This window comes from Microcaecilia unicolor, chromosome 1, assembly GCF_901765095.1.
Source record: "Microcaecilia unicolor chromosome 1, aMicUni1.1, whole genome shotgun sequence".
NCBI classification, from domain to species: domain Eukaryota; kingdom Metazoa; phylum Chordata; class Amphibia; order Gymnophiona; family Siphonopidae; genus Microcaecilia; species Microcaecilia unicolor.
Window position 1 is genome coordinate 604,989,107 of NC_044031.1, and position 14,280 is coordinate 605,003,386.

The window sequence follows — 14,280 nt, forward strand, 5'->3', positions numbered from 1 at the left end:
TTACTCCATAATATATTACACATAATACAACAATGAAAATTATTCATTACCATCACAGCACATTTATCCTAATACTTCCATTAAAAACATGGGAGAAGGTCATTACCTTGCTAGCGCCCGTTTCATTTGTTTGAGAAACTGGCCTTTTTTACTAGTTATTAAATACAGTGTGAAAAAAGGACACCTACTCAAGAGGTGTTCAGAGACCACCTCACTACCTTGGCCAAAGCTAAAAAAGTGGATATATAGGACTTTAGTACACAGACTAAAATTTCTAGCTCACATAGCCATAAGAAATATAAAATAGTCTTCTTACCAAATCTCTCCTGCAGATGGCAGTCTCACACAGCATTACAAGTACAGTAAAGTCTCGATTATTTGACCTAAGTGGGATCGACCTGTTGTCGGATAAATGAAAAGTTGGATAATACAGAAAACCATGGTAACCCCTCAAATAATGCAGAAACAAAGGTAGTAAAAGCAGGGCCCCAGCTCACAGTGGTGGTAAAAGTTGGGTCCCGGGTTCAGAAAATAGAGAGAGAAGCTTTGTGATGTCACTGGGGGGGTCTGTCGGATATTTTGGATGGTTGGATCAGTGAAGGTCGGATAATCGAGACTGTATTGTACTGATTCTGGCAGCAATGCTGTTTCTCCTTTCACGATTGCTTATATATGCTTCCTGCTTTGGGTCAAAGGTCAATTAGTCGAAGTAAATAAAAAAATGTATAAAAGGCTCAGAACACCATAAAAAATAACAGCAATTAAGGAATTTGTAATAGTTATCAAAATGTGTTTCAACCACTAAAATTATGCAAAAATGCCACTTAATGGCATAAATAATAAAAACAGATAGATGAAACTATGTTTCTATTTTCCGTTTCTTTGTATTTTTTAGTGATTTTGATGGAAGAATGTAATCTGCTATTTTTATCTTTGGACATTTTTATTGTTTTCCTTAGTTTTGGCACCATAGGAGAATCTTGGTGCCATGCCATGGTGAAATGTAAAATTAGTTTATGAGTATATTTGCATAAATCTTTTCCTTTACAATGTTTTCCAAGGAAGGTGAAGACTTAATTTTAATAGATATTGATCATGGAAATATTACACACTCAAAATCAAGCATGGAAGAGAATCTTGACATTAATATCCCAGATATCCCTTCAGAAGCAGCTGAAATGTTCATAAAAAGGTAAAAAAATGGATATATTATAAAATCTTTTTGACTCAATCTGTTTGTAATGTATATTTTAAAACTTTCTGTATAATTCTGTTTGTTTCATAAGATGTACTGTTAAATGTATAAAAAACACATTTGAAGCAAATAATTGAATCAAACTTGGCTACAGATGTGTGGTATTGAATATTGGTGAGAATTACCCTAAATACTAATACTTAATAATGCTCCTAAAATTGAGAAAACAAGCACTATAAAGGAATTTCTAAATTTTAAATGACTTGAGCCTCAACTTCCCTGGGATAAGTCTTAGACTTTTACTCACACAATCCCATAGGTTTCCTTATCGGCTGATGTGGCAAACCGAAAAACTATAGTGGGAAACAACTCCTATAATTAGGAGAAAAACCACTATAGAAAAAAACAGATGCCAACGATAAACTCTAAAACCAAGTGCTGATTTTACTCAATTGTAATCAAAAATTTCTTTGAATGAAAAATGTGTGTTTCTAGGGCTACAGCTCTGCCAAAACAAAATCTATTACTTATCTGAAGAACTTCTCATCGGCGCACTTTTACTTCCTTGATGCACATCCATAAGAACTAGATCATCACAGTGGCCTGCTCAAAGTCCCAAACCTGAACAAGGGCTCACTTATTTTGCTAAGCTGTGTCAGGAGGAGAAACTTTCCACAAAATGATATTGGTGCAAAATGGCTACAGGGTACTTAAGAACACGGTATAATTCATATCCAATCAGTTTGCATTATCAGTCAGAAGCTACATTCATCAAAAGAACGTGTCCCATTCAATGGGACCATTTAGTCCTGCAGTAGCCACCGTATCCAGCCGGTATAGCCAGCATTGCTCCCATTGTCGCAGAATTCTAGAGATGTCTCCCCTATGGTCATTGTCTGGTATATGATCAATTACTAAACTTTTTAGTTAGTCAAACTTATAATTCGCCTCCAAGCAGTTTCATCATAGAAACATCAGTTTTTCCAACTTTCAAACAATGTCTGTGTTCCACCAGCCATGTATGCAATTTTCTTCTTGTTTGACCTATATAAAACAGGTCACATGGGCAGAGTATAAGATAAATCACTGTACTAGATTCACAAGTCGTGGTGGTATGAGCTAGTAACATGCGTGCACCCTTAGGCCACCAAAATTCCTTGACCCTTATCCTTATTATCACAGACAGTCCACACTTCTGATGCCCTACTGTCACGATTGACCCCTCTTTTGACTCACCTTATTTCTGCTGGTTTTGTTTTTGTTACATTTGTACCCCGCGCTTTCCCACTCATGGCAGGCTCAATGCGGCTTACATGTTGTATACAGGTACTTATTTGTACCTGGGGCAATGGAGGGTTAAGTGACTTGCCCAGAGTCACAAGGAGCTGCCTGTGCCTGAAATGGGAATCGAACTCAGTTCCTCAGGCCACCACCCTAAACACTAGGCCACTCCTTCACGGGTGAGCTCATGAGCTGGCTTCTATCTGCATTGTTGTGTTTGTCCTGTGTTTTCCAAGCCTCACTTTGGTGTTCAGTGTGTAGGGTTTCCACTTCCTATGTGTTTCAAGCCTCCCCTTGGGTTCAGTGTATTTCCTGTCTCTGTCCTGTTTATAAGGAAGTGGTGCACTTTCATTTAGGGCCTTTGCAATGCCAAAGGTCCCCAGGTTAGTCTGTGTGCAGTGTAGCACTTCTGCCTTGTTCTAGTCTGTGTGCCCGCGTGGGCACTTCTGTGTCTTGATTTCTTAATTAGGGTGCCTGTGTGCACTTCTGCTTTTAGCCTTAGTTCTGTTGTTTGTCTGTGTGGGTCAGCTTTGTGTTCTGCTTAGTCTGCCTTGCTTCTTCTAGTCCCCTCTACCTTTAGCTTCAGCCTTAGTTCTGTTGTTTCTCTGTGTGGGTCAGTTTTGTATCCTGCTTTTATCCGCCCTGTCTGTCTCTGGCTTCAGCTCCCTTCCTGCTTATCTCTGCCTTGCAAGCCTTCAGCTTTGGTTCTAACCCTGCTTGTCTGTCTTTACCCTGGTAGTCTTTATCTCCAGTCCCCTTCCTGCTTGTCTCTCCCCTGTTTGCTTTTAGCTTCTGTTCCAGCCAAGCTTGCTTAAAAATCCTGAATCTTGCTTGAGTATCCTGAATCCAGTTCCAGTCCAGTTAAGCCCAGCTTGTTCCTGAATCCGGTTCCAGTCCAGCCAAGCCCAGCTTGTTACTGAATCCGGTTCCAGTCCAGTCAAGCTAAGCTTGTTCCAGTATCTAGTTCCAGTCCAGCCAGGCCTAGTCCGTTCCAGAATCCAGTTCCAGTCCAGCCAAGCCAAGCTTGTTCCAGAATCCGGTTCCGGTCCAGCCAAGTCCATTCCAGAATCCGGTTCCGGTCCAGCCAAGTCCGTTCCGGAATCCGGTTCCGGTCCAGCCAAGTCCGTTCCGGAATCCGGTTCTGGTCCAGCCAATTCCGTTCCGGAATCCAGTTCCGGTCCAGCCAAGCCAAGTCCATTCCAGTCTCCTGCTGTTCCAGTCTGTCTGTTTCAACCTGCCTGTCTACAGCTCCAGTCCTGTTAGTCCAGTCTTGGTTGGGGGATTTTGCCTCCTGCTGCCGCTTGTTGACAGTAGGCCAAGGGCTCACGTTGTTCCAGAGTCCGTGACTGTTTGTTCAAAGCCTGGGATCGTGACACCAACATTTCCTTGTTGTGTCTGAACACTCACATCGGAAGGTGATAATATATCTGCTAGATTTTTATTCCTAGCATAAGATACCATACACTTAGAGCCTCAAAATACTTTTAATGTACTTAAAATTTCCAGTGGGTTTTTTTTTTACCACCCTCGCTATTCTGGGGGTAAAATTATTGTATTTAAGTATGCATACAAAATCTGTATTCTCCACCTCTAATGGCTACGGTTGAAGTAGCAAATCCTGGTTATTAAGTAGCACTCTTTTATAAGTATTATTCTCCGAGGACAAGCAGGCTGCTTGTTCTCACTGATGGGTGACGTCCGCGGCAGCCCCTTCAATCGGAGATCTTCACTAGCAAAGACATTTGCTAGCCCCCACGTGCGCACGCACATCGTGCATGCGCGGCCATCTTCCTGCCCGAACTCGCTCGTGTTCGTCAGTCTTCTTTTTTCCGTTCTCGGGACGGCTGTGTTTTCGTCGTTCTGTGCCCTGAGGAGACCCTTGCGCTTTTGCCGCGTTCTTCCAATTCGGAAGTCTTCTTTTCTTTAAAGTTACTCGCAGTTGCATGTTTTGTTAAAAAAAAAAAAAACAAAGAATCCTTTATTTTCTAGTTGTTTTCCCCCATCAAGTTTCCTTTCGCTTTCGGAAGCGGCCCTGTTGGCCGCCCGTACAGGTTTTTTCCTTTTTATTTTTTGGTGCCTTTGCCATCATCGCGGATTTTGACTTTGCCGGCGTGATTTTTCCGCCCATGTCATCGAAGCCTCCCAGCGGCTTCAAAAAGTGCACCCAATGCAACTGGGTTATCTCGCTCACTGATAGGCACGCTTCGTGCCTTCAGTGTCTGGGGGCTGGGCACCGTCCTACTACTACTACTATTTAACATTTCTATAGCGCTACAAGGCGCACGCAGTGCTGTACAAACATAGAAGAAAGACAGTCCCTGCTCAAAGAGCTTACAATCTAATAGACAAAAAATAAATAAAATAAGCAAATCAAATCAATTAATGTGAACGGGAAGGAAGAGAGGAGGGTAGGTGGAGGCGAGTGGTTACAAGTGGTTACGAGTCAAAAGCAATGTTAAAGAGGTGGGCTTTCAGTCTAGATTTAAAGGTGGCCAAGGATGGGGCAAGACGTAGGGGCTCAGGAAGTTTATTCCAGGCGTAGGGTGCAGCGAGACAGAAGGCGCGAAGTCTGGAGTTGGCAGTAGTGGAGAAGGGAACAGATAAGAAGGATTTATCCATGGAGCGGAGTGCACGGGAAGGGGTGTAGGGAAGGACAAGTGTGGAGAGATACTGGGGAGCAGCAGAGTGAGTACATTTATAGGTTAGTAGAAGAAGTTTGAACAGGATGCGAAAACGGATAGGGAGCCAGTGAAGGGTCTTGAGGAGAGGGGTAGTATGAGTAAAGCGACCCTGGCGGAAGATGAGACGGGCAGCAGAGTTTTGAACCGACTGGAGAGGGGAGAGGTGAATAAGTGGGAGGCCAGCAAGAAGCAGATTGCAGTAGTCTAAACGAGAGGTGACAAGGGTGTGGATGAGGGTTTTGGTAGAGTGCTCGGAAAGAAAGGGGCGGATTTTACGGATGTTGTAAAGAAAGAAACGACAGGTCTTGGCAATCTGCTGGATATGAGCAGAGAAGGAGAGAGAAGAGTCAAAGATGACCCCAAGGTTTCGAGCTGAGGAGACAGGGAGAATGAGAGCGCCATCAACAGAAATAGAAAACGGGGGGGGGGGGGGAGGTGGGTTTGGGGGGGAAAATGAGAAGCTCGGTTTTGGTCATATTTAATTTCAGGTGGCGTTGAGACATCCAGACAGCAATGTCAGACAAGCACGCTGAAACTTTGGTTTGGATGCAAGGTGAGATATCAGGGGTAGAAAGGTAGATTTGGGAGTCATCAGCATAGAGATGGTAGGAAAAGCCATGGGATGAGATTAATGAACCAAGGGAAGAAGTGTAGATAGAAAAGAGGAGGGGACCAAGAACAGAACCCTGAGGTACGCTGACAGCCAGAGGGATAGAAGTAGAAGAGGATCCACCAGAGTGAACACTAAAGGTGCGGAGGGAGAGGTAGGAAGAGAACCAGGAAAGGACAGAGCCCTGGAATCCAAGTGAGGACAGGGTATCGAGAAGTATGCTGTGATCGACAGTGTCAAAAACAGCGGAAAGATCAAGAAGAATGAGGATGGAATATTGACCTCTGGATTTAGCCAGTAATAGGTCATTGGAGACTTTAATAAGCGCAGTTTCGGTTGAGTGGAGAGGGCGAAAACCAGATTGTAGTGGGTCAAGAATAGCATGTGAGGAGAGAAAATCAAGGCAGCGGCGGTGAACAGCACGCTCAAGTAATTTGGAGAGAAAAGGAAGGAGGGAGATGGGTCGGTAATTAGAGGGACAAGTAGGGTCGAGTGAAGGCTTCTTAAGGAAAGGTGTGACCATAGCATGTTTAAAGGCAGCAGGGACAGTCGCAGTGGAAAGTGAGAGGTTGAGAATGCGACAGATAAAAGGAATAAGAGCAGGAGAGATGGCATTAAGAAGGTGGGTGGGAATGGGATCAGAGGAACAGGTGGTACATTTTGAGGAAGAAAGGAGAAGTGTAGTTTCCTCAATAGTAACTTCAGGAAAGGAGGAAAGGGAATGAGGGAGGGAGAGGTGGTGAGGTAGAGAAAGCAAGGTTTATCTTTTGAACCTTGTTGTGAAAGAATTCAGCAAGGGTCTGAGGAGATAATGAAGGGGGAGTTGGGGGGAGGGGGCACCTTGAGGAGAGAGTTCAATGTGGTGAAGAGAAGTCGAGGATTAGAGCCAAGAGAGTTGGTCAGTTGGATGTAATAATCCTGTTTGGCACGTAAAAGAGCAGATTGGAAGGAGGTCGGCATGAACTTAAAGTGTAAGAAATCAGCAAGGGCCCGAGATTTCCGCCAGAGGCGTTTGGCGGAGCGGGTACAGGAACGTAGGTAGCGGATATTAGAAGTCAGCCAAGGTTGGGGTTTTGTACGCCTTACAGGGCGGGTCATCAAAGGTGCAAGAGTGTCTAAGGCAGAGGATAGAGTATTGTAAGAGGAAACAGCCTCGTTGACAGACGTGGATGGTACCACAGTAGAGAGGAGGTTTGAAACATGGGAGGATAGAGATGAAGGGTCAATATCGTGAAGATTCCTAGATAAATTAGATAAGATAGGACGGGACTGGGAGGGAGGAGATTTAAGTGTGAAAGTTATAAGATGGTGATCAGAGGAGGGAAGATCAGAGGCAAGGAAACTAGAGGGTGAACAGTTAGAGGAGAAGATGAGATCAAGACAGTGACCATTTTGATGAGTGGGGGAGGTGGAGCATAGTTGGAGATTAAAGGAGGATGTTAAAGCGAGTAATTTGGAAATATAAGAGTTGGAAGGATCATTAGCAGGAATATTAAAGTCACCAAGGATGAGAGAGGGGGAGGAAGGATCATGGAAGAAGGCAAGCCAGGCGTCAAAGTCACTGAGAAAGGATGAAAGGGACTTATTAGGGGGACGATAAATGACCACTATTCGAAGAGGCAGAGGAGAGAAAAGGCGGATAGAGTGGACTTCAAAGGAGGAAAAACAGTGAGATTGAGGTGGAAGAAGGGGTTGAAATCTGGAGGAGGGAGAGAGAAGTAGTCCAACACCGCCCCCACGGCCAGCAGGGCGAGGAGTATGTGAAAATAGATAACCGCCATGGCACAGGGCTGCGTCTGAAGCAGAGTCATCAGGGCAGAGCCAGGTTTCTGTTATGGCGAGCAGATGGAGGTGACGCGAGATAAAGAGGTCCTGGATATAGGGGAGTTTGTTACAGATAGAGCGGGCATTCCATAGGGCGCAAGAGAAGGGCAGAGAAGAGGAGGGGAGTAGAGAAATAGAGATGAGGTTAGAGAGGTCACGGTGAGATCTGTAGAGTTGGGATAATAGTTGGTGAGGGGGGCCAGGATTGGGATTGATGTCACCGGCTGAGAGTAAGAGAAGGAGTAAAAGAGAGCGGAGGAGAGTAGGAGAGGTGTGGCCACGAAGGCGTCGAAGGCGAGAGGTATTTAGGTGGAATGGGGAAGGCAAAATGGACGGAAGAAAGAGGCGGAGATTAAAAGACAAGAGGGAGGAAGAGGGTAGGAGAGAAGGTGAGGTGATGAAGTCGATGGATGGGCAGTGAGTTCCTGTAGCGGAGAGAGGTAGGGGGTGAGGGAAAAGATTAGGGAGGGACAGGGCTAGGAAGAGAATGTGAATAGGGGCCATAAATGACTGAGGTACTTTAGTAACTGGGAAGAAGATTAGATGTAAAGAGAAAAATGCCCCATGCGGCACCTAGAGCGGAGGCCCTGAGTGGATCGGAGTGGACCTGGGTGTCACCCCGGAGAAGGCTGTAAGGATATGCAGATGAGCTGCAAGTCCTCCACAGCACCTGAAAGGCAGCTGGTGGTAGAGCTGGGCACCTCTCAGCTGAGGAAAGGCTTACCAGGGGTTAGGCCGAAGCCAGCATTCCTCCCCCTGAGGGTCACCTGATCCTAGCCAAAAAGCACCTGGAAACTCTGTGCACTTGGAGCGAGGGCCCTGGGAAGATCGGGGTGGAACTGGAGTCACCCCAGATACAGCTGTGAGGAAATGCAGAAGGGCTGCAAGTCTTCCACAGCACCTGGTGGGAGTGCTGGGCACCTAGAGCGGAGGCCCTGAGTGGATCGGAGTGGACCTGGGTGTCACCCCGGAGAAGGCTGTAAGGATATGCAGATGAGCTGCAAGTCCTCCACAGCACCTGAAAGGCAGCCGGTGGTAGAGCTGGGCACCTCTCAGCTGAGGAAAGGCTTACCAGGGGTTAGGCCGAAGCCAGCATTCCTCCCCCTGAGGGTCGTCCTCAGCCCTGTAATCTCTGTCTTCTGTTGAAGAAGAGAACTCAGGTAGCGAGATTGGCCCAGTGGAATGTCTTGTTCGGGGCCTCGCCTGGTGTTTCGACGGTCACAGTATCGAGGTCATCGGCTGGTGCATCGACGTCTGCGGTACCGAGGTCATCGACCGGTGCTCCAGCGTCTACGGTACCGAGATCATCGTTGGTACTGATGTTGTCGGAGGGTGCCTCTTCGTCAGGAGTGCAGGTGAGGGCTGTCCATTCCCCTGCTGGTGGCGGTGAGCCCTCGAGTAGGTCTCCCCCTACCTCGAGGGCTCCTGCGGTACAGCCCCCTGGGATCGACCTTCTTCGGACCCGGCCCTGAGGAAGCGGCACTTGGATTCGACGTCCTCCTCTTCAGTACCGGGAGGTTCCGGTGACATGCTTCGTGTGAAGGCAAAGAAGCATCGGCACCGGTCACCTTCCCGACGTGGTACCGAGAGCTCTGGGTCACCGAGGGAGTCGGCACCCACTAGGCATCGACGCCGGGAGGACCGCTCACCCTCCATTCAGGAGGTGTCGATGCGCTCTACCCTGGACAGCCCAGTACCGCCTCCGCGCCCCGAACAGATTCTGAGTTCGTCGCCTGTACCGGACTCCCAGCCTTCCTCGACAGCTGCTCTAAGCGAGAGCCTCCGGGCCATCCTTCCAGGGATCCTGGAGGAGCTGTTGCGGCCTTCACCAGTACCGGGGGTGCTTGCGCCGCCGGTGCCGTCGAGTGAGCTGAAGGCTGGCCCCTTGCCCGTCGTGAGGTCTCCGATGCCGGTACCGCTTGTGGTGCCCGCGTCGGCTGCCTCCCAAGCAGACTCCCCGACAATGTCGATGGAGGGAGCTTCATCGCCACCGATGCGGGAGTCTACTTCTCGTCGTTCCCACCGTGGCCATGTGTCTACGGAGTCGAGGCGGGCACGGCTTCGAACAGAAGTTCATGAACTGATGTCCGATACCAATGGTGAGGCCTCGTGGGAGGCAGAGCAAGACGTCAGATATTTCTCAGATGAGGAGTCTGAGGGTCTTCCTTCTGATCCCACTCCCTCCCCTGAAAGATAGCTTTCTCCTCCTGAGAGTCTATCTTTCGCGGCCTTTGTCCAGGAAATGTCTACGGCAATTCCCTTTCCTGTGGTTACGGAGGATGAGCCAAGAGCTGAAATGTTTGAGCTTTTGGACTATCCTTCGCCACCTAAGGAATCGTCTACAGTACCCATGCATCATGTCTTCAAGAAGACACTGCTGGAGAACTGGGCGATGCCACTAACTAATCCCCACATTCCCAAGAAGATCGAGTCCCAGTATCGGATCCATGGGGACCCGGAGTTGATGCGGACTCAGTTGCCTCACGACTCTGGGGTTGTGGATCTGGCCCTCAAGAAGGTCAAGAGTTCTAGAGAGTATGCTTCGGCGCCCCCGGGCAGAGACTCTAAAACCGTGGATTCTTTTGGGAGGAAGGCCTACCATTCCTCAATGCTCGTGGCCAAAATCCAATCTTACCAGCTCTACACGAGCATTCATATGCGGAACAATGTGCTGCAGTTGGCGGACTTGGTGGATAAGCTGCCTTCTGAGCAAGCCAAGCCTTTTCAGCAGGTGGTCAGGCAGCTTGAAGGCGTGTCGTAAATTCCTGGTCAGGGGTGTTTATGACACTTTTGATGTCGCGTCCAGGGTCGCTGCTCAAGGTGTGGTGATGCGCAGACTCTCATGACTGCGTGCCTCCGACCTAGAAAATAGGATTCAGCAGCCGATTGCGAATTCTCCTTGCCGGGGGGATAACATTTTTGGTGAAAAAGTCGAACAGGTGGTAGAGCAGCTCCACCAGCGGGACACCGCATTCGACAAATTCTCCCGCCGGGCGCCTTCAGCATCTACCTCAACTCGTAGACTTTTTTTATGGCGGACGAAGGACTGTTACCTATTCTTCTAATAGGCGTAGGTACAATCCTCCTTCTCGCCAGCCTGCTGCCCAGGCCAAGCCCCAGCGCGCTCGTTCTCGTCAACAGCGTGCGACTCAGCAGGCCCCTGCAGCTCCCCAGCAAAAGCAAGGGAAGAGCTTTTGACTGGCTCCTGCAGAGCATAGCCGAAATAAAAGTGTCTGTGCTGGATGATCTGCCAGTCGGGGGGAGGTTAAAAGTTTTTCCAGGGCTGTGGAGTCGGAGTCGGCAGCAATTTTGGGTACATTGAGTCAGAGTTGGAGTCGGCAAAAATGTACCGACTCCGACTCCTCATACATTTGAATAAAGTACTTCTCTGCTGTGAATAAAGCTTAGTACCTAGTTGTTTCACTAGTGTGAAGTTCAGCTGAACTATTTTGCTGGAGAGCTTCCCTCTGCTCAGTCTCTTTTTGCATTTACTGACCTGCTGTAGAGCACCTCCTCTCTGGCCCCACAGTGAACTTAAGCTCCAAGAGAAGATCATTCAGCACACACAGATAAGGCAGCAGAGAGACTCCACCCAACTTCCTCTCTCTCTGCAAGAAGAGCTTTATATTTTAGTGGAAGTGGCACACCATTCACAATGGCAAAAAGAATGTCAGGAAACATGACAATCTCTGCTGTTTATGAACACTTTACAATATCAACAGATGGGAAACATTATGTTTGTCAATGTATTATAGAAGATGATGATGGTGAAAAAGCATGTGATGCAAAAATTAGCAGTTTCAGTGGTTATGAAAAAAATGCACCTACAAGAGCATCAAATTTAAAAAGATACTTGCAGCGTTTCCATCCTAAAGTGTTAGAAGCTGTGAATGAGAAAGATTGCAATGAAAACATTCCATCTACTTCAGGGTCAATAAAAGATCAGAAATCTACTGGAGGCCAGACACAACTATCAAGATTTTTTACAGCTGACAAAGTTACTATATCAATGACACCAGAAAAATTCAAAAACCACATCATTGAAATGGCAGTAAAGAATAGTATACCACTATCTTTTTTTTCACAACCAGCCTTTTTAGGCTTAAATGGAGAAATGGCTAAAAAGCTTGGAGTTTCTCTGGAACGAGAAAGTATAAGGAAACTTATACTTGAAGAGGCCAAATGTAAGAAGGAAGAACTAAGAAAAAGTCTGAAGGGACGTTTTGTCTTTATTAAAATGGATGCATGCACACGTCACAGAGTCAATTATTTTGCAATTAATGTTAGATTTGCTGATGAAAACAAAAAAACAATAACCCGGACAATAGGAGTAAAGGACACTCAGGCACATCATACCAGTGAGTATCTGCAGAAGTTAGTGGAAGGTGTTTTAGAAGATTTTCAAATTAAAAAGGAACACATTCTATGTATTGTAACTGATAATGCTTCAAATATGTTAAGCACAATTGAAAAAATGAAGGAAGTTGATGAAGAAAGCAGCATACAAATATCAGAAGATGACAGTTCTGCAATTCAAGAAAGCTGTGAAAGTTTGGATGATATTGCTGAAGAAGCATCTAAGCTTATTACCATTCAACATATGCGTTGTGCTGTTCATACTCTGCAACTAGCAATAAGAGATGGATTGAAGGATCGTCATGCGGCTACACTAATTAGCAAGTTGAGGCAAGTAGCTGTTGCAGCCAGGATCCCTAAAACATGCTATTCTGAAGAGACGTGCTGGAAAAGGAGCCATTTTGGATCAAGCAACGCGCTGGGGAAGCACTTACTTGATGAAAAAGTGTTTGCTTGAACTCAAAGACTTTCTTGAAGAACTGGACAATGTAAATGTTTCATTAAAAGAAAACCAGTGGGCTCAAGTTACAGAATTAGAAAGGCTACTTTCTTACCCTTTTGCTGTTACCAAGAAGCTGCAATATGAAGATTTAACACCAGGTAAATTCTTCTTGGAATGGAAGGGCTTGATATATAACCTTAACAAAAGTGGGGGGTTAATTGCTGATGGCATTGTATCTTCAATGAGGAAAAGAGAGGAGCTCTTGCTGGATAATCAAATTCTCTTAGCTGCTATTTATGTTGATCCAATGAGCCGAATTTTGTTGAGCAGTGACCAAATTGCTACAGGAAAACAGCCACTCTATGACATAGCAGTTCGCATGAAAGGGTTGCTACCTGAAACTCATAAACCACTGGATGAAGCTAAAGCTATAAATACTGGTGGTAATGGTAACTCAGGTTCATCCTCTTCAAATGAAGAAGAGAATTTTCAAGCCTATTTGGACAAAATGGAAGCTTCAAAAGCAAAGCAATGTCGGTTAAGCATGGAAAAGCAACCTGTAAATGTCCATATAAAGAAATTCATGCAAGAGTTTTTTAAAGGATTAAAAGAAGTGGAAAAGTTTGACCGCTCATCAAAACTGACTATAGAAGAAGCCATCATTGTTTTTCCAAAGATTGTCAGTGATGCAGCTAGAACCGTAGCAGCAATGCCACCCACCCAAGTCAGTGTTGAAAGACTGTTTTCAGCACTGAAAATAATCAAATCAGATTTAAGGGTTTCTATGAAGGAGGATCTGGCAGAAGCAATTCTGTTTCTAAGAACAATATATTAGTTAATTTTGGATTATGTTTAACAGCTATTCTACAGCTATATATGCCAAGTTTAAATAATATATAAGTTGTTTTAGGTTTTCCAAATGTTTTTGGTTTATGTAGGTTAACTTTGATTTTGTTCTAATTTCCAAAGGATGTTGTTCTAGAATTTCCAAAGGATGTGGTTGTTACAGATTTTTATACTTGCTAATGCTATGATGACTTTATACTTGATAAAAAAACAATAAACATAACCTTGTTTTTTTATGTGTGTTTTTTTGTTTAAACTTTAGGATTAATGAATATTTATAGTTTCTTTAATAAATAAAATAAAAAGTCACAATGACATAGATTTTAAACCCAAACATTAACATGCAGCCTTGCATGCTGCACTCTTTCAGTCAACATGCAAAAAAAATACATATTAAAAACTGAGGAGTTGGAGTCAGAGTCGGAGTCGAAGGATTTTTGTACCGACTCCACAGCCCTGATTTTTTCACCAAAGGTGTCCTCTCATAACCTCCGACCAGTGGGTTCTTCAAATAGACTGGCTAGGATACTCCCTCAATTTGGTTTCAAAGCCTCCAAATTTCCCACCGGGAGCTCAATCCTTCAGCTTCCAGCACAAGCAGGTACTTGCAGAGGAACTCTCCGCCCTTCTCAGCGCAAATGCTGTCGAGCCCGTGCCACCAGGGCAAGAAGGGCTGGGATTCTATTCCAGATACTTCCTTGTGGAAAAGAAAACAGGGGGGATGCGTCCCATCCTAGACCTAAGGGCCCTGAACAAATATCTGGTCCGAGAAAAGTTCAGGATGCTTTCCCTGGGCACCCTTCTTCCCATGATTCAGGAAAACGATTGGCTATGCTCTCTGGACTTAAAGGATGCTTACACTCATATCCCGATACTGCCAGCCCACAGACAGTATCTTCGATTCCGTCTGGGAACACGGCACTTTCAGTATTGTGTGCTACCCTTTGGTCTCGCCTCTGCGCCCAGGGTGTTCACAAAGTGCCTGGTGGTGGTAGTGGCGTCTCTACGCAGACTGGGTGTGCATGTGTTCCCTTACCTTGACGAT

General features: G+C 45.8%; 1 protein-coding gene across 1 annotated transcript in view; it reads left to right on the top strand.

Moving 5' to 3' along the window:
* Positions 1 to 14,280, top strand: part of DENND3 (DENN domain containing 3) — a 390,432-nt gene that overhangs the window by 194,212 nt on the left and 181,940 nt on the right. The window contains exon 8 of the mRNA XM_030219612.1: positions 1,062 to 1,192. Coding sequence (XP_030075472.1) covers positions 1,062 to 1,192 — 131 coding nt within the window. The remainder of the gene's footprint in view (positions 1 to 1,061; positions 1,193 to 14,280) is intronic.